The 27,713-nt window shown below is 34.6% G+C and overlaps 1 protein-coding gene across 5 annotated transcripts in view; it reads left to right on the top strand.

Moving 5' to 3' along the window:
* ABCD2 (ATP binding cassette subfamily D member 2) overlaps positions 1–27,713 on the top strand; it is a 61,269-nt gene that overhangs the window by 23,288 nt on the left and 10,268 nt on the right. For all 5 annotated transcript variants that reach the window (XM_077753542.1, XM_077753541.1, XM_077753539.1 and 2 more), the window contains 2 exons: positions 20,190–20,335; positions 26,605–26,689. In XM_077753542.1, the coding sequence (XP_077609668.1) occupies positions 20,190–20,335; positions 26,605–26,689 (231 nt within the window). The remainder of the gene's footprint in view (positions 1–20,189; positions 20,336–26,604; positions 26,690–27,713) is intronic.

The following is a 27,713-nucleotide window of genomic DNA, read 5'->3' as shown; positions in this document are numbered from 1 at the left end:
GAGGTTTTTCTGTTTCGGACTCTCTCCTTTTCCCCTCTCACTCCCCGTAGAGGGTAGAGGGGGATCGCCTCCCACCCTGGAGTCTCCGATCCCGGCCCGATTTTATCTTCCCCGGTTCGCACTCACGTTAGAAGGCTCTCTCAGTGGATTCTGCGTCTTTTTTCTCCCAATCTCTCAGGTTTTGTAAGGTTTCCAATGGCTTCAGATCTTTTCCGTGTGATGTATGGGCGCGAGTGCAAGTACGGAGCTCCTTACTTCTCCGCCATCTTGCCCCTTCTCTATGAATTCTTACATTTAACACAAAATAGCTAACATCTTGTGACAGCAGAATCCTTCTCTTTCTCTAGATGCGTTAAAGTCTCTTTGGAAACCTTCTGAATCTGACAACTAAATTATCCTGCCAAAGTTTAAGTTTCAGACACTAATGTGTTAAGTAAATTGATTTTTAATGTTTTATTTTGGTTATAAGGCCTAGAATCATGAGGAAAATATTCTATCATAGAAGTCTACCCTCAATTCAAATAAGACCATATATAAAATGTTTGTATTTTAAGCTATTTCAGATTTCCTACATAATATAAAAAATACAGTTCTTGAATATAGCTGTGACCTGAGCAACACAGGACATTTCAAAGGCATATAAAAGTGTATAACCCAGCAAAATTATCCTTCAGAAATTAAGGAAAAATAAAGACTTTCCCAGGCAAACAAAAGCAGAGGGAATCCATTACCACTAGACCTGCCTTACAAGAAATGCTGAAAGGAGCTCTTGAAACTGAAATGAAGGTAACTAGTAACATGAAAACATATGAAAATATACAACACTGGTAAAGGTAAATATATAGCCAAATTCAGAATATTCTAATACTGTAATAAGATGGTATGTTAACCACTTAAATATTAGTATGAAAGTTAGAGGACAGAATATTAAAAAAAACTACAATTCATATAACCTTTAAGTGATACACAATATGAAAAGAGATAAATTGTGATTTAAAAAATTTTTATGCTTTATTTATTTTTGAGACACAGAGGGACAGAGCATGAGCGGGGAAGGGGCAGAGAGAGAGGGAGACACAGAATCCAAAACAGGCTCCAGGCTCTGAGCTGCCAGCACAGAACCCAATGCGGGGCTCGAACCCACCAACCGCAAGATCAAAACCTGAGCCGAAGTCAGACGTTCAACTGACTGAGCCACCCAGGCGCCCCTAAATTGTGATATTAAGAACATAAAAGAAAGGGTAGAGTTAAAAAAATTTTTTTAATGATCATTCATTTTTGAGAGACAGAGACAGAGTGGGAGTGGGGGATGGGCAGAGAGAAACAGAGACACAGAATCCAAAGCACTTTCTAGGTCTGAGTTGTCAGCATAGAGCCCAATGTAGGGCTTGAACCCACGACTATGGGATCATGACCTGAGCCTAAGTTGAATGTTCAACTGATTGAGCCACTGTGGTGCCCCAGAGTAGGGTTTTTATATGCAGTTGAAGTTAGGTTGTTAACACAAAGCAAAAAACTATAGTAGATTCATAAGTAAAGAGAAGGGAATTAGCATACTACTATTGAAAATCACCAATTCACAAAGGAGGGCTGCAGGAGAGGAAGAAAGGAGCCAGAGAACTACAAAAAAAGCCAGAAAACAAGAAGCCAGTATTAGTAAATCCTTGCCTATTAACACTTACCCTTGATGTAAATGGATTGAATTCTTCAATCAAAAGGCATAGAGAGACTGGATGGATAAAAAAACAAGACCCAACTATATGCTGCCTGCAAGAGACTCACTTCAGCTTTAAGGACACACATAGATTGAAAGTGAAGGGATGAAAAAAGATATTCCACATAAATGGAAACCAAAAGAGACCAAGAGTAGCTATGCTTATATCAGACAAAACACACTACAAGTGAAAAATGGTAATGAGACAAAGAAAGTCATTATATAATGAAAATGTGTCCAATGTATCAAGAAGATACAATAATTGTAGTATATATGCACCCAACAGTGGAGACCTAAATATATTAAGCAAATACTAACAGATCTGAAGGAAATTACATAATACATTAATAGTTGGGGACTTCAGTACCCTACTTTTAACAACAGATCATTCAGACAGAAAATTAATAAGAAACATTGGACTCAAACCATATTGTACACCAAATGGACCTAACAGACATATACAGATATTCTATCCAATAGCAGCAAAATACATATTCTCAAGCATGTATGGAACATTGTCTAGGAATATCAGATAACACAAAACAAGTTTTAGCAAATTTAAGAAGATTGAAATTATACCAAGTATTTTTTTCTCACTACAATAGTATGAAACTAGTATCAAAAATAGGAGGAAAACTGGAAATTTTACAAATATGTGGAAATTAAATACCACACTCCTGAGCAACCAATGGGTCAAAGAAGAAATCAAAAGAGAAATTAAAAAATCTTGAAACAAATGAAAATAGAAACTAAAACATATGGGATGCTATGATAGCAGTTCTAAGGCAATCATTTATATCAATAAATGCCTGTATTAAAAATGACAAAAAGAGATTTCTAATAGACTTAACTTTGTGCCTCAATGAACTAGAAAAAGAAGAAAAAATAAAACCCACAGTTAACAGAAGGGAGGACATAACTAATATCAGAGCAGAAATAAGTGCAATAGAGACTAAAAGAACAATAAAAAAGATCAACAAACCTAGGAGGTAATAGTTTGAAAAGATAAATAATATTAATAAACCTTTAGCTAGACTAAGGGAAAAAGAAAGAAGACTCCAATAAATAAAATTAGAAAGGGGAAACATTACAACTGATACACCTAAAATATATATGTTCTGAAAAAAACTATTATGAATAATGTATGCCAACAAATTGGATAACCTAGAAGAAACGGATAACTACCTAGACATATGCAACTTACCAAGACTGAATTATGAAGAAATAAAAGATGAAAAGGCCAATAACAAGAAAGGAGATTAAATCAGTAATGAAAAACCTTCAAGGAAAGAAAAGCCCAAGCCAGTTGGTTTCACTGGCTAATTTCTAACCAACATTTAAAGAAGAATTAATGAAAGTCTTCTTAAATTCTTCCAAAAAATCAAAGAGGAAAGATCACTCCTAAACTCATTATACAAGGCCAGCACTACCTTGATAACAAAGCAAGATAAGGACATAACAAAAATAAGAATACTATAGACCAATATCTGAGATCAATATAGATGTAAAAATTCTCAATAAAATTAACAAACCAAATTTAACAGCTCATCAGAAGAATCCTACTATGATCAAGCAAGATTTATTCCTGGGATGTGTTTAACATATGCAAATCAATAAATGTGACGTACCACATTAATAGAATAAAAGATAAAATCATAGGATTATCTCAATAGATGAAGAAAAAGCATTTGAAAAAATATAGCATGACAAAATCTCTCAGCAAGGTGGGTATATAAGGAATATACCTCAACATTATAAAAGGCCATATATGACAAATCCGCAGCTAACATAATACTCAACAGTGAAAGGTTGAAAGCTTTGTCCCTAAGATCAAGAGCAAGAGAAGGATACCCAATCTGACCACTCTTGTACAACATAGTACTGGAATTTCTAGCCAAAGCAATTAGGCAATATATAGAAATAAAAGACATCCAAATCAAAACGGAAGAAGTAAATTGTCTTTGTTAGTAGATGGTATGATCTTACATATAGAAAATCCTGAAGGCTCCACCAAAACATTCAGAACAAATCAATGAATTAAATGAAGATGTAGGATACAAAACTAACATATAGAAACTAACTGCATTTCTATACACTAACAACAAAGTATCCAAGAAAAGAAATAAATAATCTCATTTACAATACCATGGAAAACAATAAAGTACTTAGATATAAATTTGACCAAGGGGATGAGAAATCTGTATATTGAAACTATATGACTTTGATGAAAGGAACTGAAGAAGACACAAATTGAAAGATATCCCAAGTTCATGGATTGGATGAATTAATATTGCTAAAATGTCCAAACTACTCAAAGCCATCTATAGATTCAGTGCAATTCTGGTCAAAATCTCAATTGCATTTTTCATAGAGATAGAAAAAATAATCCTAAAAATTGTGTGAAGCCACAAAATGACCTGAATAACAAAGGCAATCTTGAGAAATAACAACAAAGCTGGAAGCATTGCAATTCTGATTTCAACTATACTTCAAACCTACAGTCATCAAAACAGTATGACACTAGCATAAAAATAGACATAGACCAATGGAATAGGATCAAAAGCCCAGAAATAAACCCCTGCATATGGTCAACTAATATTTGACAAGGGAGCCAAGACTACACAATGAGGAAAGGATAGTCTCTTTAACAACGGTTTAAAAAAAAAAAAACCTAAATGACCCCATGCAGAAAAATGAAATTGGAACCGTATCTTACACCATTCACAAAAACGAACTTGAAATGGATTGATAACTTGAATGTGAGACCTGAAGCCATAAAAGTCCTAGAAGAAAATAGGGGAAAACTCCTTGACATTGGTCTGGGGAATGATTTTTTGGCTTTAACACCAAAAGCACAAACAGCAAAAGCAAAAATCAATAGGTGGGAATATATCAGCATATAGAAGGGGAGAAAATATTTGCAGATCTTTTATCTAGTGAGGGTTTAATATCCAAAAAAATATAAAGAACACATATAGCTCATTAGCAGAAACTCAGTCTGATTTAAAAATGGGCAGAGAATCGAATAGACATTTTTTTCCAAAGACAAATGGCCAACAGCTACATGAAAAGGTGGTAACATCACTGAATGCAAACCAAATTGACAATGAGATATCACCTAACACCTGTTAGAATGACTGTTATCAAAGAGACAAGAAATAACAAGTATTAGCAAGGATGTGGAGAAGAAGGGATCCTGTGCACTGTTAGTGGGAATGTAAATTGGCTTAGTCATTGCAGAAAATATGGAGGCTCCCCCCAAAATTAAAAAGAACTATCATATGATCCAGTAATACCACTTCTGGGTATATATAACTGAAGGAAATGAAAACAGGATCTTGAAGAGATACCTGTATTCCCATGTTCATTGCAGTATTATTTGCAATAGCCAAGATATGAAAACAACCTCAGAGTCCATCAACAGTTGAATGGAAAGAAAAGATGTGGTATGTATACACTGGAAACTTCTTCAGCCTCGAGAAAAAAGGAAATTCTGGTATCCATGACAACATGAATGGATCTTGAGGGCATTATGCTAAGTGAAATAATTCTGACAAAGAAAGACAAATACTATATGATAACACCTACATGTGGAATCTAAAAAAACCAAACTTATAGAAACAGAGAATAGAATTGTGGTTACCAGGAGCCAGAGAGTAGAGGAAATGGGAAGATGTGGGTCAGGGACACAAAATTCTAGTTAGAAGATGATTAAGTTCAGGGAATCTATGAAGTGCTGTAATGACAGTCAACAATAACATATACGTGGAAGTTGTTGAGAGTATAAATCTAAAATGTTCTCACCATAATGAAGTAATGATAATTATGTCAAGTGATAAAATCATCAGGTAACACTTCAGCGATCATCATTTTGCTATATATAAGTACATCAAATCAACATTTTTATACCTTAAACTTACACAATGTCGTACATCAATTTTATCTCAGGAAAGCTGGAAAAAAATGCCACTGAACTGTACCCATAAAAAATGGTTAAGATAGCAAATTTTATGTTATGTGTATTTTACCAAATTTTTTAAAAGTGGGAAAAAAAGAAAGTACATAAATCCCAGTGTTTGCCCTCAGAGAGCCCTATGTTATTTTGCAACAAACATAAATCACTGAGAAACTTGTTCTTAGATATGATATTTACTGTTGACTAAGCAAAAGGTCAACTGCAGCTTAGTTAAGGAGACATGAAACTAAAACTATTTTATAAGGCTAAAGGTGTTTTAAAATAATTACTGTTAAAAGTCGTTTTATCTTGATTATATATCTTCTAGAAATATGAAATTTTGTATATATGTTTAAAATTTTATACTTCTAGAAGGTATATAATCAAGATAAAATTACTTTTAATGATGAGAGAGACAGTGTGAGCAAGGGAGGCTCAGAGAGAGAGGGAGATACAGAATCTGAAACAGGCTCCAGGCTCTGAGCTAGCTATCAGCACAGAGCCCAACGTGAGGCTCGAACCCATGAACCGTGAGATCATGACCTGAGCCAAAGTTGGGAGCTTAACCAACTGAGCCACCCAGGCACCCCAGGACACTCATATTTTAAATTACATCTTCAGAGAATGTTACTGTGGCTCAGTTTGCAAGCTGGGAAACCTGAATTCCTAAGAAATTGTGAAATCTCCTCAATATCATCCCAGTTACTGTCTTCTAATACTTAAACAATGTTAATAATGAGAACCAAATAAAAAAAAATCTTAGTTCAAGAATACAAATAAAAATTGTGCTAGATAAATTAGTTTATAAACAGCTTCCTCTCATTCTATTTCATTAATGTTTGGATATGATAAATACTAAAACATTTGATACATTTTAGCAAAGAAATATTGTATCTCTAATGTAGATTTAGTACTCTAAATCTATGGGATGATACATGGTGAAATGTTTTGTTTTGCTCAGATGTAACATTAAAAAATATTTTGGCAATTTTAGGCTGTTTGAGACTGAATTTCCTGAGCAATGTGACTGTATTGTAATCTTCAAACAGATGACTGAAACTCATTGTTCTCTACTATTAGCCATCTTTACCCTTAGGAAAAGTCTTCCACTTGAATACAGATCCTAAATTTCTTTTGTCGTTTCTTGGTGCAGTTTCTGTCTTCCCAAATACCTAAGGTGGATTTGTGATCTACTTTTGCATTCACCAATCCACTAATTTATGACCCATTAGTCGTGTAGTAATTCTGTACTACATCTCTATATCTTCAGCCACTAAAACCTCAAAACCCAATCATTTACTTGTTTAGTTCACCAGCTAACAAAACAGTATTATATGCTAACATTCACCTAAATGGGAAACTGAAACATTTTCATGGGGTTTGGGGGCACAGAGAGTGAGGAGAGGGAAGGAAGGAGTGGGAGAGGAACAAAGAGGGAAGGAATGGAGAGAAGGGAGGGAAGAAAGACATAAGAAATAATTGTTTATTAACAAAAGGTAACAAAATCTTGGCTTCTTTTATATTACTTTTTTTTTCTTTTTAATCATCCAGAGGACCGTTGGTATACATCACATGTCTTTTCTCAGAAATAGTCTCCAGTCGGACACCAACACACTATGTAATTCTGTTCCCAGAGCTTTTGCTCTCACTATCCTTCCTTGGTAGAAATATCTTGGGACAGAAATTTTAACCATGATGTTTTTACTACTAAACCCTCATGCCTTAATACTTAGCATTCAACAGATCTGAAATAGATTCAGACTTCCCATAATTGTGTATGAAAAGATAACTTGTGCAAATTTTTGTCTACCTTTGACTTTGGAGTTTGAGAAGTAAGAGGTTAGGAAAGTGAGAGAAGGACTGTATTATAAGGTTTGATTTGTTTGACTAAACATTTTTTAAAAGAAAGAGAAAACAGGAAAAAAAGCAGGAAAAAGGTATAGAATGGCTAGGATATTATACTTCATATCTTAGGAACATTAATGTATATTATTCTTTGTCAATACTCTATTCTTTTTTTAAAATACAAGTGTTTTTAAAAGTTCTGCTATAAGATACTGTGCAGGATAGACAATGAGTAAGACATAGTTGCTCTCAATGTAGAGCTTATGTTAAATTTGATTATAAATAAAAACATGAAATCAACGTCAATAAAAGTAGGAATAAGTGCCTCAAGAAAAGCAAGAAACGCTGTAGATATTCAAAAGGAGGAAAACCATGATATAACAGTATGTTATTTGACCTGGGTTTTGAAAGTAATTAGGATTTTAACAGTTGTCATGAATTGAATGTTTCTTCAATGACTAAATAGATCAGAAATGCCTCAGATTGAAGTACACGAACAATTACCCTTTTTCTTTTTGGACACTTCTAAGCAAGGTTGTCCTATCCACCCTTCCTCTAATATACCACCACACTGAGAAAAGCAAACATTTATTAGACTCACCTCTATTAATATTATGTCATTGGAATTAATAGTGCCCATCCCCTAGGTCCTTAAGCAGTGCTAAAGTGTTCTTTATGCTGAAGGTGTTTGAATGACCTTTTCTTAAAATAAAATTTAAACATTCGTTGCTTATTTTTGAGAGAGAGAAAGAGAGAGAGCAGAGGAGGGAGACAGAGGATCCAAAGCAGGCTCTGAGCTGACAGCAGTGAGCCTGAAGCAGGGCTTGAACTCACAAACCTCAGATCATGACCTGAGCTAACGTCAGATGCTCAACTGACTGAGCCACCCAGACACTCCTCTTCGAAACATTTTCTAAAGTTCTTTGGTACTTTGTGGGTCTATAATTTGCCTATTTTCCACCTAAGGAACTTATATCCTCTTTATGGGTAAATGGCACATTTTTCTTATATATATAATATAATCTTATATGTTAAATTTAGTCTGTAATTACTCCTTGAAGAATATAACAGAAGATGGCATAACTTCTATTATACTCATTACTTCTCATTCTCTTTTGTCAGCAGATATTCTGAAATTATAAAAACCTTTTTATTTATCAGTTCAGTAATTGTTTACTACTTCATTCTAGGAGAGTATATCCAAGTACCATGTAGCTTAATCTTCTAGACTAAATGTAAATACTACTTAATAAGTAAAATAGTTATGAACCACATTTTTAAATTAAATGAAACCGGGGGCGCCTGGGTGGCTCAGTTGGTTAAGCGTCTGACTTCCGCTCAGGTCATGATCTCATGGTTCATGGGTTCAAGCCCCGCATCGGGCTCTGTGCTGACTGCCAGCTCAGAGCCTGAGGCCTGTTTCGGATTCTGTATCTCCCTCTCTGTCTGACCTTCCCCTGCTCACACTGTCTTTCTCTCTCTTGGAAATAAATTAAAAAAAAAAACAAACATTAAAAAAGAAAAAATTAAAAAAAATAAATGAAACAGAAAAATCCTAAATTTGATTGTACGTAAGAATGATAGCATGATTAAAAAGACTGTAAAGAAAATTAAATATAGACAATGTTACCTCTGACTACCTTTTAATGTATAAATAGTACTTACTGATTATGCTCTGCATAAGTCATGCTAAATAAAATCTTTTAAATAATTAAATCGAAATTCAAAGAGATTAGAGACTTTAATAGAGCCAGAGTTAGAGTTCATCAAATCTCTAGCTATAAATCCCTCTGCATTCCCTGCCTCTTATTTTCAGATTAACAAAATAATCACATTAAAAACATCTACCTGTGATTGAAAAAAATAAACCATTGTTGACCTTAAATGTTTTCTCAGACAATAATAATAATTAAATCCTCTTGAGAACTGTTCCAGATTTATGGGGAATAATAAACTATGATTCTTTTATAGTTTGCATTCACTTTCAAAAATTTCTGTCTTCTTCAATTGTTTTACTTAGTCAGATGAGCTTATAACATGGAACCTCTTCTTTTAGCAGTGCCAGCATTTAGTCCAAGCTTTCTGTGATGGCATTTGCACTCATGCCTTTAATGATTTAGCTGATGCATTTTTACTTATTTTTTTATTGAGGTATAATTGATTAGCCTATGTATTTTTACCATAAAGTGAATTAATACTGATTTTTATTTGAGAATCTTATGGCCTCTTGAAATAATTGTCAGATCCTGGGGCATATTTAGCAAGGGTAAGTATCTCTGCACTTATTACTTTGTTTTTTGTTTTGTTTTTGTTAATTTACAATGTGTCAGGCAACTATTATGCATTAGTCACTATTCTACACATATTATAGGTTTCTAATTTTTCTGTATGAAAACCCATAAAGTTGGCGTTAGTATTCCTATTTTATAGATGAGAAAACTTAGGTTGCAAGCAGATGAGTACAGCTAACATTGAACTCGGGTGTGTCTGACTCTAAAGTCATTTTGCCTTAGGTATTGCTAGTGGCAGGGCACATTTTTCCGAAAAATAGCTACTCTCTTGCCTGACCTTGCCAGTATCACTTGTTTGCTTGGAATGCTAAATCTGTGCTAATATGAAGCTATTGTTTAGAAGCAGAGGTCCATATAAGGCTGGGGGTGCAGGGCAATCCAAGACAATTTTAGCATAAAATTTAGCATAGGTACTGGCTGTCATTCATTTATGTTAATGTGAAGGAAACTATATTCTTGTGTAACACTGAAATGCCTTTAAACTATATTCAAATCACATTCAAAAAAGACTATCTTTATTCTTTCCTATTCTTCTAAAACCCATTTATCTGTAAAATTTTAAATGATTTCTAAAAATAGTCCCTTAATTTAAAATCAGACTTCCTGCAGAGATATAAAACAAGCAAATATTAATTTTAATAATGCATTATGGCATTAAAGATCATTATTTAACCTTTATGTTGTAAAAAAAAAAAAAGTGACTGTCTTCTGCATCAGAACAGATTTTTGGTTTAATCAGAATGAACAAAACACTTAAATAACACCAATAACACCAACATTGACAAACCGCATTGCAGGCTAAGGTATGTTGTGCCAAATGAGTTTTGTAAATACTTAAAAATCTGAACATCCTGGGGCACCTGGGTGGCTCAGTTGGTTAAGCATCCAAATTTGACTCAGGTCATGATCGTGGATTGGAGCCCCACATTGGGCTCTGTGCTGACAGCTCAGAGCCTGGAGCCTGCTTCAGATTCTGTGTCTCCCTCTCTCTCTGCCCCTCTCCTGCTCAGGCTCTGTCTCTGTCTCTCTCAAGAATAAACAAACATTGGGGTGACCTGGTTGGCTCAGGTCAGATTTCATGGTTCATGGGTTCAAGCCCCATATCAGGCTCTGTACTGGCAGCTCAGAGCCTGGAGCCTGTTTCGGATTCTGTGTCTCCCTCTCTCTCTGACCCTTCCCCACTCATGCTCTGTCTCTCTCTGTCTCAAAAATAAATGATAAAAAATTTTAAAAAGAATAAACAAACATTAAAAACAATTTTTTAAAAAAAATCTGAACATCCCTTTGAATTGTTTCTATATAAATATATCCCACAGCTAGGATTTCCTATCTGAAGGGATAGAAGAACTATGCTATAGAAGACCACCATTTAAGCCACACATATAAAAACCAAAGAATGACTATTAAAGAACCAGGGGCATGTGAGATCAGGAGGGAGCTAGACCTAGTTTGCCTCCTTTCTCCATGGCAGAGAGAGTGCTCTCATAGTCAATAAAGTATTTTCAGTGAGATCCTAGCTTTCCTTTGCTTTGCTTTTTCCTTTTCTTTCTTTCTTTCTTTCTTGCTTGCTTGCTTGCTTGCTTGCTTTCCTTTTCTTTTGCCTCAGTTTTCAGATTTAAAAATGAAGATGTAGCCTGGAAAAGGACCTATGTAAGAATATAGGGGAATGCAAGTTTAAATAGCTTGATTACCATTTTCCTCTGGGTTTCTAGTTTTCAGACTTTTTGATTCTTAATGAATCTCTAAGTGCAAAAACATAAATAGGGAGAGCCTCTGAAGGACAAAGAATATGTTTATTTAAGTAAGATGCAGGCTACCCGGACCATTTCCTAAGTGGAATGTTGGTCTGAAAGGGAATAAAGGAAGAATGTGATATGCTTAATTCAGGGCTACTCACGGAGCCCCCTACCCAGTCGGTTACACATACAGTGGTCTTGCTGACTCAAAATTAGACAAATCTGGGCTTAGGGAGTGAGAGTTATTACTAGAACAGACTTTGCCCATATTGAGTTACTACTGAACAAATCTTTATAGACTATAAGCTAGAAAGGGCATCTGCATATCTGTAAGGCACTGGTGGTATCTACAGAATCTATAGAATAGTTTATTGTAACAGAGCAATGAACACTGATGAATGATTGAATAAATGAGTGGATGAACATCTCCATAGATTTGGTTTCTACTGCCAAAATACTAGCTCCATATACTAATTAGGAAGCAAACTATTTATTTTGTTGCATGCACTAGATATGCCACATAATCCTTTTTATGATGGGGATAAATATTTGTAACTTAACATGTCCCTTGTAAAAGAAATTATTTTAGCCATGAAGAAGGCTCAGTAATATTGCTGTAGCTAATTTACTTCTATTCCTTTGCTTTATGACTATTAGACTAAAAGCAAGTAAACTTTGCATAAATATCTTTGGGCAACTGGCTGACAATTGAAAATTATACATTTTGGTACTACCTGTGTAGTAATTGGTACAGTTCAGTTTTTTAAAACTGTCTCAAAGGAATCTATAAATGTAACCAATTTCCTATATTTCTCTTTTGCTTGGTAAAATATTTAGGATATTTTTTCATATTTAACTCTTCTATGGGTTAATTTATGAAAATAATAATGGAAAAAATCTTCCTTTGCATCTGTAAGTTTTCCTCAATTTATGAGTCAATTATTAGGTTGCACCATATGGAATTAGAATTTTTGTAGGTCAAAAAGTCAAATAACAGGGATTTCAAATGGTAATCTAATATAATGATAAATACTCTTAAAGTTGATTTTTAAGAAGATTGCATTCTCATCAGGTTAGCCATAGTTTGATGATTCCACTATTCTTATTACTTGGAAGTAAATATAGTCCCTGCTCATCAGGGGCTGTGCATATCTCTGCTTTGGCACCTAGAAATAACATGCTAAAAATATAATTTCAATAATAGTTAATATCTCCTTTTAGTTGAGTATTTTTTCTTTTTGCTACACATTTATTTTAAGAATATTAGAAATGACTTATGCATTGAGGACTCCAATTTAATTCTTGCTATTCAGGAGAAAAAATTGATGACATGATTGGTTCCAGTGTGTACCTTTATATGAATTATTAATAGCTAGACTTTATGGCTTTCAGATTGCTAACTTCTGATCACTATGGTAACACAGCAGTACTTAGCTGTACCTTATTCTTAAATTTAACACATCTCATGTTTAAATATAGTTAATATTGCTGTTAAATTTTTATAAATATTGTTAAAAACTAAATTCCAGATGACTATGAAACATTTTGTATTTTGGGTGATCATTCCAGAGACTCCAAGCACAAGAGACAGAGCCAACATTCTTGACATTTTCTCCTCCTTTCTACTTTTTTTTTTTTTTAAATTTTTAAAAATGTTTTATTTATTTCTAGGAGAGAGAGAGAGAGACAGCGTGAGCAGGGGAGGGTCAAGAGAGAGGGAGTCACAGACTGAAACAGGCTCCAGGCTCTGAGCTGGCAGTCAGCACAGAGCCCGACGCGGAGCTCGAACCCACGAATCGCGAGATCATGACCTAAGCGAAAGTCGGACGCTTAACCGACTAAGCCACCCAGGCGCCCCTCCTCCTTTCTACTTTTATCTCTATTAAAGAAAAATAAAATATAGATACACCATGAGTATTAACCTTAATAAATGTTAATATATTTTGCCAAACAATCAAATTGTCAGATTTTTAAATGTTAATACAGAAAAGTGGGAAGTAGAATACAAATTATCAATGTACACTGAGATATTTGTAATATAAATATAAAAAGCCATAATCACTGATAATTGATTTGATCTGATATAATTTTAATTTTACTATTATAGCCAACAGTTTTAAATATACATGCATTAGAAGTAATCCTAGATTACAAAGAAAAACAATCATGATAATTGTTTAAATAATAATTATTTAAATTATAATGTGATACCTATGAATTTATTCCGATATCTTTTCTACAGCAAATAGAGGTGATTCTAAATGTTAGAGAAAAGTAAATTAAAACTAGTTAGTGTTTCTTTTTTGAAATATTCTATTATAAGCAAACTATTTCTTTTGTTGTTTTTAGTAGGTATGTTGCAGGATCCCTTTTCTAATGGGCCAGAGCAAGTAAGCTAATAACATTCTGACATGGTAACTGATCCACCTGAAATATTTAGAAGATAATCTGAATAGGTCTATATATCTAGAAAGGAAAGTTCAGTAAAGGGTACTTTAAGTGCTTACCAATTATGTACAACTTTAGTAGGACTAGAGGAACTTGAGCTAGCTTAAAATGTTAAATTCCAAGCCTTTGAGCTGAAAAAGGATTGAATGCAAATTAACCATATAAACATTGGATACAGGGCCTCCATTTCTTATGCTTCCAAAGACATTCACTATCATCCCCACTTTTCTTGAAATAGCTTTTCCAGATAATTTGATGGTAACTATAATTTCATAATATTTTTAAATAAGTATATTAATAAAATCTATCCTTAGTTGTCATGTACCTCATTAAACACATAAAGAATGTGTTATTTTTACCATTTTACATGATTTTAAAACAATAATTGAGAGGAAATGGGACTTTAATAAAGCAATATTTGTTGAATCCTTATAAATATATAATTTCATGTATTTTTATATAATTTCATCTGTATTCCCTTCACATAAATTTTCAAAGTAGCAATTTTTGTACTCTGTTATATCATTTGATTACCAATAGCTCAAATAATAACTTATGTGAACACATTTGCTGTTCCTCATTTTGCATCATGATATGTTTATGTTTTGGCATTTTGCTTAAATTTCCTATTGATTGAATTTTAAAAATCATGGCTAAACACCGTGTTTGTTTTGTTTTGACTTGTTTTGCTTTGCCTTTCATTTCAAGAGTGCTTATTCAAAATGTTATTAGACTTATAAACTCAGTAAAAACTTTGACATTGCAAAAACATAATTTACTTTGTCTTATACTTAAGAACACTTTTGAAATAAATTTCCCTATGTATTAATCAAAGAGAACTGACATATTTCAAAAAGCATAAAGAAATTATAAATAATATAAATTAGCGTTTTAAAAAAGTTACAAAGATTTTCTCCTCCCAGTTCTTCTTACAAAGAAAGCATGTAGAAGCCTTACATGCATTAATACCTTTGAGGCCCTTTTAACTTGCTCCAGTGAACTAAGTGGTGCTCCAATTATTAAGAGAAGTACTTCTTGAGTATTTAACAGAATATGATTTCTAAAATTTACATAGTTAGGTACGTGTTATTTATTAATTTTGTGAAAATAATACAAATTTACTATGTGGTATAAAACCACAAGTCTCTTAGCTGGTTAAATAGGAATTTTTTTGCATCTGTTTTTTTTTTTTTTTAAATGTTGCTTTTTCACATAGGTAGAGAACTTAAGCCTAAATAGAAATGATTTTTGTTCTGTAACAGTTTATTGAGTGCCTACTGTGTACCTACACTGTACTAAGTGTTCTGACTGCATTGCTTCATTTAAGCATTATACAAACCCACTGCTTCATTTAGTTTTCATAAGAAATGGAATAAAGTTACTCTACAAATGAGGTAGTTCTAGTTCAGAATTTGGGTCACATTGCTAGTAAATAGTGAGATTGGAATTCCAGCCCAGAACCACCTCTCCAAAGCCAGTTATCACAACTATGACTCTATACTGTCTTCCCTGAAATGTAGACATAAAATATGATTTCATCCAATATTACCAGTTAATGAAGTCTTATGGTAGAATCCTGTAGAAACACTTGTGAAATGAATGTTCAGATGTATTTTATTCATTGTAGTCTCCCTTACATATTGGGTCATGGCTGTTCTACAGATCAAATTATGCCTGCGGTTTATACTATCGTATAGAATATATCTGTGCTTCTAATTTACTTTGGGAATTAGCAAAAGTACTGCCTACTAAGGTTTCCATGGATTTCTTCCTTAACTTGTCTGAGTACCAGCTGAAAAACTACTCATTGACTCTGATAGTCAATTTCTATTTTATGCTACTATTATTACTACCAGATATTAGGATATTGTCACATTATATGAATGCTTAATGTAAACAAATTTTTAATTTATGTTTTTTTTATTTTTAAATTATGGTTAGACTGGAGAGGGAAAGATAAAGAAGAAGGCAGAAGATATAGAAGAGATATAGAAGAGAGGAAGATATAGGGACGTGATAGAAAAAAATGTGACCAGAAATGGTGTAGTCACTTCAGGAAACAGTTGGGTGGTTCCCCAAAAAGTAAACAAAGAATTATCATATGCCCCAGCAATTCCACTCCTAGGTGTATGGCCACTGTTTATAATAGCCAAATAGTGAAAACAACTGGAATATCCATCACCTTATTAATGGATTAACAAAATGTGGCATATTCATACAGTGGAATATTATTCAGCCATAAAAGGAATGAAATACTATGATTTGCTACAACATGAATGAATCTGAAAACATGCTAACAGAAAGGCCATCACAAAAGACCACATATTGTGTGATTTCATACATGTGAAATGTCCAGAAGAGGCAAATCCATGGGCACAGAACGTAGATTAGTGGTTGTCAGGGGCAGGGAGGAGGGAAGAATGGGGAGTGTCTGCTATTGGGTATGAAGCTTCTTTTTGGTGTGAAGAAAATGTTATGGAATTAGTAGCGATGGTTAGATGAGCTTGTGAATAGAATTAAAAAATCATTCAATTGTGTACATTACAAGGGTGGATTTTATGATATGTGAATTATATCTCAATTTTTATTTTTTATTTTTTATATATATTTTTACTTATTTCTGAGAGAGAGACAGTGTGAACAGGGGAGGGTCAGAGAGAGAGGGAGACACAGAATCTGAAACAGGCTCCAGGCTCTGAGCTAGCTGTCAGCAGAGAGCCCGACGTGGGGCTCGAACCCACGAACCGCGAGATCATGACCTGAGCCGAAGTCGGAGGCTTAACCGACTGAGCCACCCAGGTGCCCCTCAATTTTTAAAATATAGCCAGTGATTCCTATGTTTTAAAGACCCCATTGAAAATATTTACATGAATGTATAAACGTATCATTAAAATATAAACAGTTTTATTTCAAATATTACTTAAACCTTTTGTAAAATAACCTTGTGTTATCTGTCCTTCAACTAAATCATTTGCATATTATGGGAAAATAGGTAGACGAGTGACCTACAAACATATATTTACATTTAAAATCTTCAATGCTTTCTCTCGCACCCTTCCCCTTTAAAAAATAAGTTGCAGTAATCATAAATCCTCATCCCTAGCTACTTCAGGGTGTATTTCCAAAGAGCAGAGATATTCTTTAGCATAACCATAGTACAATGATCAAATCCATGAAAATCCACATTGGTATAATTATCTATACCAATCTATATTTTTGTTGGTTCACAAACTGGCCCCTGTCCCTGGAGGCAATAGGAGACAGAAGAGACCATTCCTAATTTGCAAGTGGCAGGTTTAATAAGCAAGGGAACTTACCATATGAGGCTTGTCTGGGCAGCTACAAGATGAGTGGATCGCAGCACTCACCCACCAGGATCTTAAGCTTATTATGTAGAAGCCTTAACTGGATTTAATCACATATAGCATCCAGATGGTCCCAATAACACCTTACCCTCTCATGCTGTTTCCTTGGAAACGGCTCCAGCTGTGGGAATGATAGGCAGAGCACACATCCCAAGCACATGCGAGGGGGTGAGGAGCCTTCGATTGTCCCATTCTAGCTCATGGTCAACCAGCAGTCATGTCCTTTGAAGGAGCCCCAACAACTTCCCATATTTAAATTTTCAATTTTTAAATTTACAGTTACCATAAAACTATCCTTTATAATAACTCTTTTTTCACAATTTATTTGCATTTTAGTTGCCATGTTGCTCTAGTTTCTTTTAATCTCACCTCCTCAGCTTCTCTTTTTATTTTTTTTTATGACAGTTATATACATAGAGTGAAGGAACTTTTCTTGTTAATTTAAGAAAGTCCCTCAAATTATGTTTGTCTGGTAGTTTCCTGATGCAATGATTCAGATTACACTTTTTGTTGTTGTTGTTTTCTTTGTGGGGAGGGAGGGGCAAGAATACTACCTATTTCCAAGCTCTGCTGGGTAACCAAAAGCTTGGTATTTAAAACAATATAAATGTATTTTTTCATAATTCTGGAGGTCATGAGTTCAAAATCAAGGTGTTGGCAGGCCTACCATCCCTAAGGAAGCTCTAGGGTAGAATATTTTCTTGCTTCTTCCAGTTCCTGGTCATGCCAGGCATTCCTTGGCCTGTGACAGCATAACCCCAAACTCTGCCTCCGTCTTCACATAACTTTCTTCCCTGTGTTTCTCCTCTGCTTGTAAGGGCAACTATTGGATTTAGGGCCCATCTGGTTAATCCAGGATGATCTCAACTGGAGATCCCTAGCCTAGTTACATCTGTGAGGACCCATTTTTTCCAAATAAGGTCATATTCACAAGTACCTGGGGTTTAGGTCTTCAGGCATATCTTCTTTGGTCCACAGTTCAACTCACTAGAGTACGTAAATGATGTTTCCTCCTCAGAGGATAATAACAGGACACATACCTGGTATTATAGGACATAATATGGACAGAACAGGAAAAAGATTTGTTTAAAGCATGAATTTATACAGACACTAATTCAAATTAAATATTACAGTTTTTTCTTGCCTTCTCACCTTCCATATTTGCATCTTCTTCGTTCCAGAGTGAGAACCCTAGCTCCTAATATTATTAAAATGTTTACTTCTTTGCTCAATCCTGCAACATAGGTAAAATAATTCAGAATTGTTACACCTACATTATTACCAACAAGAAACTTGCCAAATAAGGTTCAAGATTTCTTTGTGGTTCTTTTGGTCTTCAACTGAAATTGTGTAGCCAAGCACAAGCCCAGCACAAGTTACCTCCTCCCCCTTCCTTGTAGTTGTTATTCATTTGATATACCATTCAGTTCATGTGTTTCTGTTTGTACTTAATTTTAAGGTTTCTTCCTTCACCCTTACTGGCTTCTTTTTTTGAACAATGACATTTTAACATGATTCTAAAAGTAAAATTTATAGAAAGGATACTTAGAGAGGCCACTCCCTCCCCTATTAATTCTGCCTTGTTTCTCCAATCTCTAGTAGGTAGCCAATTTTATTAGTTTCTGATTTACTGTGTTTCCTTTTTATGAATGTAATCAGATAAATGTATACTTTCTCATTTTTCTTTCATTTTGTATAGATAGAATATTGTATATTAGTGGTTCACAAATGGAGATGGTTTTGTCTTGTAGGGGACAATATCTGGAGACTTTTTGGGGGGAAAGGACATCTAATAGGTTGAGATGAGGTAGGCTGCTAAACATCTACATACATGAGAGAGCCCTCAACAACAAAGAATTACTGTTTCCATATATCCATAACGCTGCTGCTGAGAAACCCTGCTGTACATCTACTTCTGCACTTTGCTTTTCCACATAAAATTCTATTTTGGAAAGCCACTCTATAGAGACAGCCCACATCCTGTTTGACAGCTCCATAGTGTAGGTGCTATAGTTTATTCAGTCTCCTTTGTATGGGCTTTTAGTTTGTTTTCAATATTTTGCAATTATGGATAATGCTGTAATGGATAACCTTACAGACTTTTATTTTTGTAATTTTTGAAGTATATCTTTAGGGTAAATTGCCAGAAGTGGGGAGTGAGTTGTCAAGTTTTTGAACTTCTACCATCTGAAAAGTAAGAAACTCAGTGTTGTTTTAATTTGCACTCATTTTATTACTAATGGCATTTCTCTCTCTCTCTCTCTCTCTCTCTTTCTCAGAGAGAGGGATAGAGTGTAAGAAGGGAAGAACAAAGAAAGAGGGAGAGAGAGAATCTCAATCTGGGCATGAAGCCTGACGGGGGGTTCGATCTCATGATCCTGAGATCACAGCCTCAAATCAAGAGTTGGACGCTTAACCAACTGAGCCACCCAGGTGCCCCGCTAATTAGTGGTATTTCTGAAAGCTTTGCTTGTGCACGTTTCTGAGTCAAAACCTCAGATTTTATAAGATTTAACTCAAATAATTTCAGATGAATTATAGAAGCAATATTTATAAAATACAATGAAACAAGATATGTGTTTCTGTGCTGGAAATATCCAAATATTCCTTATGGAAACTTTTCTTGTGGCTATATCTCAATAGATTTTTACATGAACATAACAGAGTATTATCCTGTCATGCCTGAGAGAGAAATACTCATCACCAGGTAATAAATATAACTCTAGAAATATGGTATTTAAAATGTGCTCTTGAGTTTTCAGACCACAAGATTGTCACACTGAGTAAACTAAATTGACTTTGTACTAGGATTCTTATGTGCTTGGTGTTTTATAGGCCATACATGTCTCTTGGAAGTCTTCGTGATCAAGTCATCTATCCTGACTCCGTGGATGACATGCATGATAAAGGCTATACAGACCATGATCTGGAATGTATTCTACACAATGTCCACCTCTACCACATAGTTCAAAGAGAAGGAGGTAAAGTCTATCATTTTTAAAATTCATTTAACTTTGTTTCAAAAACTAAACTTAGGTAAATAGTGCATATTTTAATGTGAACGTATGCTATTATTGGAACATAAATACACAGATGGACTTAATAGCATTTATTGATTTTCCATTATTGACATCCTCTTTTCTGCTTGGTACAGCACACCAGGTTTTTTTATTGTCTGCTGCTAGCATTTGAAAACCATTCTTTTGGGGGTGCCTGGGTGACTCAGTCGGTTAAGTGCTGACTTTGACTCAGGTTGTGATTTCATGGTTGGTGAGTTTGAGCCCTATGTCTGGTTCTGTGCTGACAGCCCAGAGCCTGGAGCTCTGTCAGATTGTGTCTCACTCTGTCTCTGCCCCTGCCCCACTTGTGCTCTGTCTTCTCTCTCTCTCTCTCTCAAAAATAAATATTAAAAACACATTTCTTTTAAAAATTAAAAGTTTGTTTTCTTCAGATTTGAATATACAAGTGTCTCTGAGACCATTATCAATCCAGATGCATGTAAAATCTATGGCAGAAATATTCTCCTGTCAAGTTCTCAGCTTCCATTACACTTAATAGTTTGAAGAGTGGTATCACAGAACTTCTTTTTTGTTTTCAGACCTAGTGTTACCAACACATTTTTCCCCTCTGTCAAGCAGCACATAGAGAATTAGATAAAATATAGAAACTTCTTTTTTTTAAGTTATTTTTAAATGTTTATTTATTTATTTTTGAAAGGTGGCTGTGGGGGAAAGAGGGAGACAGAATCCCAAGCAGGTTCCACGCTGTCAGTGCGGAGTCCAATGTGCGGCTCAAACTCACGAACTGTGAGATCATGACCTGAGCCAAAATCAGGAGTCGTACACTTATCCCACTGAGCCCCCCAGGTGTCCCTGAAACCTTCTGTACTGTGTGTTTTATGCATAAGGCATTGTTGGAAGTGTAGAAATAACATTTACACATATGAGCTTAAAAAAGAATTACTGTCTAATAGTTATACTTTCAAAAAGTTGATAAAACATAATTTGATAGCCTAGAAAAAGTATTGAAATAGCAAACTAGAATTTTAGGTTTAATTTTGCGTAGATTTAATCTTTTATTTCCTATCCCATTTACCTATCAGAAGTAGAGTGATTAAGAATGTGAGCTTTGAAGTCAGAGTTCTGGAATCAAATCTTAATTACCACTTTTCTGTATCTTCAATCCCAAAATGGGGATAAATGTCTGCCTATAAGGATTCTGTGAATATTAAATAAGACTCTCTGCAGAGTCACACAACTATATGGTCAATTAATCTTCAACAAAGCAGGAAAAAATATTCGAGAGGAAAAGGAAAGTCTCTTCAATATATGGTGTTGGGAAAACTGGACAGCAACACGAAAAAGAATAAAACTGGACCACTTTCTTACACCATACATAAAAATAAATTCAAAGTAGCTTAAAGACCTAAACGTAAGACCTGAAACCATAAAAATCCTAGAAGAGAACACAGGCAGTAACCTCTCTGACATCAGCCATAGCAACTTTTGTCTAGATATGTTGCCTCAGGCAAGGGAAACAAAGCAAAAATAAACTGTTAAGACTATAAGAAAATAAAAAGCTTTTACACAGTGAAGGAAACAATCAACAAAACTCAAAGATGACCTACCAAATGGGAGAAGATATTTGCAAATGACATTTCTGATGAAGGAGTAGTATCTAAAATACGATGTTTTGGGGTACAAACAAATACCAAAAAACAAATAATCCAAATAAAAACAGGCAGAAGACATGAACAGACATTTCTCCAAAGAAGGCATCCAGATGGCCAACAGACACATGAAAAGGTGTTCATCATCACTTACCAACCAGGAAATGCAAATCAAAACTACAGTGAGATATCTCCTTACACGTGTCAGAATGGCTAAAGTCAAAAACAAAAAAAAGCAAGTGTTGGCAAGGATGTGGAGAAAAAGCCACCAAACCTCTGGTACTGCTATTGGGAATGAAAACTGGTGCAGTGACTATGGAAACAGTATGGATGTTCCTTAAAATTTAAAAATAGAACTACCCTGTAATCCAGCAATGGAACTACTGAATATTTACCCAAAGAATACAAAAACACTAATTCGAAAGAATAGATGCATCCCTATGTTTATTCCAGCATTATTTACAATAGCCAAGATATGGAAGCAGCCCAAAGTGCCCATTTATTGAGGAATGGATAAAGAAGAGGTGATAAACGCTCACGTGCGTGCACGCACGCGCGCGCGCACACACACACACACACACACACACACAATGGAATATTACTCAGCCATAAAAAAGAATGAAGTCTTGCCATTTGTGAAGACATGGATGGAGCTAGAGAATACTATGCTCAGCTAAATAAGTCAGTCAGAGAAAGACAAATACCACATGATTTCACTCATGTGGAATTTAAGAAACAAAACAAATGAGCGAAGGGAGGAAAAAAGAGACAGAGACAAATCAAGAAACAGACTCTTAACCATAGAGAACAAAACTGATGGTTACCAGAGAGGAGTGAGTTGGGGGATAGATGAAACAGGTGCTGGGGATTAAGAAGTGCACTTCCTGTGATGAGCACGGGGTAATGCATGGAATTCGGAATAACTATACTGTGCTCCTGAAACGAATACAAAATTGTGTATTAACTAACTGGAATTAAATTAAAACTTAAAAAAGACTCTCTGTAGAGCATTTATAACAGTGGCACATAATAAATGCACAAGAATTAGTAACTAATTGTAATATTACTACAGGAAATATTTATACTATGATATTTTGTCTTTATGTGTCACTACTTGGTATTTTATATGGAAATTTCATATATATTATTTCATTTGATCCTTATAATAAGCAATTGAAGCAGACAGAAGAGGTATTATTATATTTATTTTTTGTGGTGTTTTTAATCACAATTCATAAATGCTAAAAATATGGAAAGCAGATTATATTTTTGTTTCATATGATCAGCTCCTTCCCAGTTTTAAAACACCGGGGCAGAATAAATGTTGTGTGTTAATCTTGGGGAAGTTATTCTGGGTAAGTTTGAAATCCAATAATCCAAATAGACATTTATAATAAACATAGGCTATTCTATTCTTTCAGAAGTCATTGAGAAGTTTAAGAACCATTTTTAGGAATGTTCCAACCTTAATAATGTAACAGTAATTGTTATGGTTTATTAAGTACCTACTGTGCAGAATATATTAAGCAATGCACATTGTCATCTTATTTAATATTTATAACTGTCTTATGATGGAGGTTTTACTAACCCTCTTTTACAGGTGAAATCCAGAATTTTAGTAACTTCCTCAGGGGACCCACAGCAAGTGTTATAACAGGGATTGAAATAAAGATCTCACTTGGAAGTCGATGTTCTATAGTAGGCTCTGCCACTGGGCTAGGCTCTCTACTAGCTTCTTAGATATTAATAAGAATTGTTATATCCTTACACATAAAATAATTTCAAGGAAACCTACTCTACTTGCTTAATGCTTAAAACACAAAGCCTATTTTTAAGCAAAGCTGAAAAGCATCTAAGTTTGCAAGGACATCACTTACTTTGAAAGAAGCGTACTGAAGTTCTATTTAGACTAGCTAATACTTTGCTTAGAGAAATGCTTTGCTCTAATAAAAGATGGAATTAAAACCTATGTTTCATTCCATGAATAGAGATTACAAAATAGAAAGGTGTAAAAGTGTTACCAAATGTTAACAGGAAGTAAATTAAAATGTACATCTCAAGTAAACAAGAAAACTGTTCTCAGCTGGCTTAGTCTCACTAAATCCACATCAGAGGTGATACTATAACTCAGAGGTTTGATTTATATGTTCTATGATCAAGCAATATTGCCTATGAAAACTTTTGGTTTAGTGGAACAGAAGACATGATTTATTTAAATATGTAAAAAGCTAAAGTTTCCTTTGACCCAAATACTTTTCTCTTGTGTCTTCTCAGTTGGCAGGAGCAAAAAATTTTTAAGCCCCAAATATTTCTCCACTGTGTAGCAATCTGAACTTATTTGTCAAATCCTTACTTATGTTTCATAAATGCTAGAAAATTCAGTTATAGAGAAAAATTTATATTTCAACAGTTTTCACTAGAAGCGAGAACTTGAAATCAGATGGCATTTGGAGATTTTTCCCCTAACATAAAATTAATTGTAAGGCTATATTTTTAAATGAACAGAAAATTCCTGGAAGTTTACCCAAGAAAATGAACAATGGTCCCAATTGGGGAGTATCATTGGGAAACAGGGAAAATACTCAATCCAGTGCACAGAAAACAACACTCTACTTATTATAAAGTTTAATAAAGGTGAAAATTCAACTGACAGAAAGAAGAAGGCAAAGAGCCTGAATTTTGTCTAACTGGGAAAATTAAGCCTTGAACACTTGGGATTTGCAACTGTTGTCCTAAGTGTATGTGTCAAGTTTTGGCAGTAATTTTGCTCTTTGAAAACCAGACTTTGCCTACTCTGCTCTGCTATTTTCTGACATTCCCATGGATAAATATTTGATATGGCTATCTCTATCATAGGCCCCATGGTTTTGTTTTCTTTCTATTTTAAAAACACTTATTTATTTTGAGAGAGAGAGAGAGAGAGAGAGAGAAAGCAGGGGAGCAAGTGGGGGGGAGAGAGAGAGGGAGAAAGAAAGAAAGAGAGGGAGAGGGAGACATAGTATCAGAAGCAAGATCCAGTCTCTGAGCTGTCAGTACAGAGCCTGATGCAGGGCTTGAACCTACGAACTGTGAGATCATGACCTGAGCTGGAGTCAAACACTAAACCAACTGAGCTATCCAGACACTCCTGGTTTTATTTCGGAGTACATTTTTCTTGTTCCAAAATAAAGATAAGCCATAAAAATAATAATCATTACATTTTCCAGTATTATAAAAAATGTGTAACTTAGAAAGTAAACATCTCATAATTCCATTCCTGTAGGGGTGTATGCTGTGTGTGTATTTATAGAAATGCAGTCATAATTTATAGAAATGTGTATGTGTGTATCTGTTTCTATACATACACACAATTCTGCAACTTGATTTTTCATATCAAAATATTCCAAGTACATTTCTACAGCAGTATGTATAGATGTAATGATTTTTTTTTTAAATAGAAGCATATCTTTTTGTATAAATATCCACTGGAAAACCAGTAGTTAAGATGTTGTAAGACAGGGGCTCCTGGGCAGCTCAGCTGGTTTAGCGTTCGACTTCAGCTCAGGTCATGATCTCATGGTTCATGGGATACAGTTCCATGTCAGCTTTGTGCTGTCGGCACAGAGCCTGTTTGGGACTCTCTCTCTCCCTGTCTTTATGCCCCTCCCCTTCTCTCTTTCTCAAAATAAGTAAATTAATTTTTTTAAAGGAAGAAAAAAGAACTTAAAACTAATTTTCAAAAAAAACCCAGATGTTTTAAAAGGTAGTGTGAATATAGACTTACATATAAATCCTGGCTCTGATCTCTAGCTGTGTAAACTTAGACATGTCAACTCCTCTATGGATTTCAGTTCACCTACTTTAAAATGCAACAGTACGATCTAGCTCATAAGCTTGTGGGATATATAATGAGAAAACGCAGGCACATGGAAGTCATTTCAATTAGTTTCTGTTTTACTCTTTGTAGACCGTGTAATAGGCCTATGCAAATTGTTGGTCTTTTCTCCTACCACCTTCCTCAATAAGTATAAGTGTGCCAACTTTTTGGAATTATTCAGAAACAAACAAATTTTTTAACTTCCAGTATTTAGAATCCTTAGAAGATGTTTTGTCAGCATAAGGAATTAGTACTATTTAAAAAAACATGAAATCTAAAACAAAATGTTCATACATGAGGCTCTTTATTTTATCCAAGCATATGTTCTGTAAAATGCCAGATACTTTGAGATGCCCGGGTGGCTCTGTTGGTTAAGTGTCTGACTTCAGTTCAGGTCATGATCTCATAGTTCATGAGTTTGAGACCCTCATTCGTCTCTGTGATGACAGCTCAGAGCCCGGAGCCTGCTTTGGATTCTGTGTCTCCCTTTCTCTTCCCACTCTGCTTGTGCTCTCTCTCTCAAAAAAAAATAAACATTAAAAAGAGGGGTTTTTTTTCTTAACACCAGGTACTTTTGTGTTAATAACTTAAACTTGCCAGGGATCACTTGTCCAGGGTAAAAACAGTAACAAACAAATGCCTTATAAAAATATATGTTTTTATATATTTTTATAATATATGTTTTATATATTTTTATATAATATATGTTTTTATGTATTTTTAAGGATGGGATGCTGTTATGGACTGGAAAGATGTTCTGTCAGGAGGGGAAAAGCAAAGAATGGGCATGGCTCGCATGTTTTATCATAGGTAAGTACCATTTCATTATTGAAACTAAAAAAAAAATCTTTGAACAGGATTCAGTGTCCTCATCTTTAGTTTAAAAATATCTTCCTCCTTGGGGCACCTGGATGGCTCATTTGGTTAAGTCTCTGACTCTTGATTTTGGCTCAGGTCATGATTTTGCAGTTTGTGGGATTAAGGCTGGCAATGGGCTTTATGCTGACAGTGTGGAGCCTGCTTGGGATTCTCTCTTTCCCTCTCTTTCTGCTCCTCACCCGCTCATGCTCCCTCTCTGTCTGTCTGTCTCTCTCAAAATAAATAAATAAACATTTCTTAAAAATAGAAATATCTTCCTGGGGGATGGAGGGATGGGTAAAATGGGTGAAGGAGATTGGGAGATAGAGGCTTCCAGTTATGGAATGAATAAATCACAGAAATAAAAGGCACAGCATAGGGAATATAGTCAATGATATTATAATAGCATTGTATGGTGACAGATGTTAGCTACACTTATTGTTAACATAGCATAATGTATAAACTTGTCTAATCACTATGTTGTACACCTGAAACTAAAGTTAACATTGTATATCAAATAAAATAAAAAAGAAAGAAAAAAGAAAAACTAATGCTTAGAATATATAGGTTTTAAACTTAAGTAATTTTTTCACGTGTCAGAAATCTGTCAGTACTTTTTAAAACTTTCTTATGTTGAGTAATGCTAAATGACAAAAAAATTTTTCACATATCCTAAGTTTGAAAGTAGGATTATTACTAATTTTAAAATGTGAAGAATATATAATTACTGCTATACTGTGGTGAACACAGTAGGTAGGCATTCAATACCCCTGAATTAAATCATTAAGTTAAAACTAAATTAACTTTTCTATCACTCAGTGCCCTATTAAGGTTAGCAGTGCTCTCCTTCTTCAAAATCAGAGGCATATCTAATGCAAGAAGGAATCACCCAGGGGTGCCTGGGTGGCTCAGGCTGTTAAGAGTCTAACTCTTGGCTTCACCTCAAGCCATGATCTCATAGTTCATGAGTTCGAGC

Source organism: Crocuta crocuta, unplaced genomic scaffold, assembly GCF_008692635.1.
Source record: "Crocuta crocuta isolate KB4526 unplaced genomic scaffold, BGI_CrCroc_1.0 scaffold30, whole genome shotgun sequence".
Lineage (NCBI taxonomy): Eukaryota > Metazoa > Chordata > Mammalia > Carnivora > Hyaenidae > Crocuta > Crocuta crocuta.
This window is presented reverse-complemented; position numbering and strand designations above follow the sequence as displayed.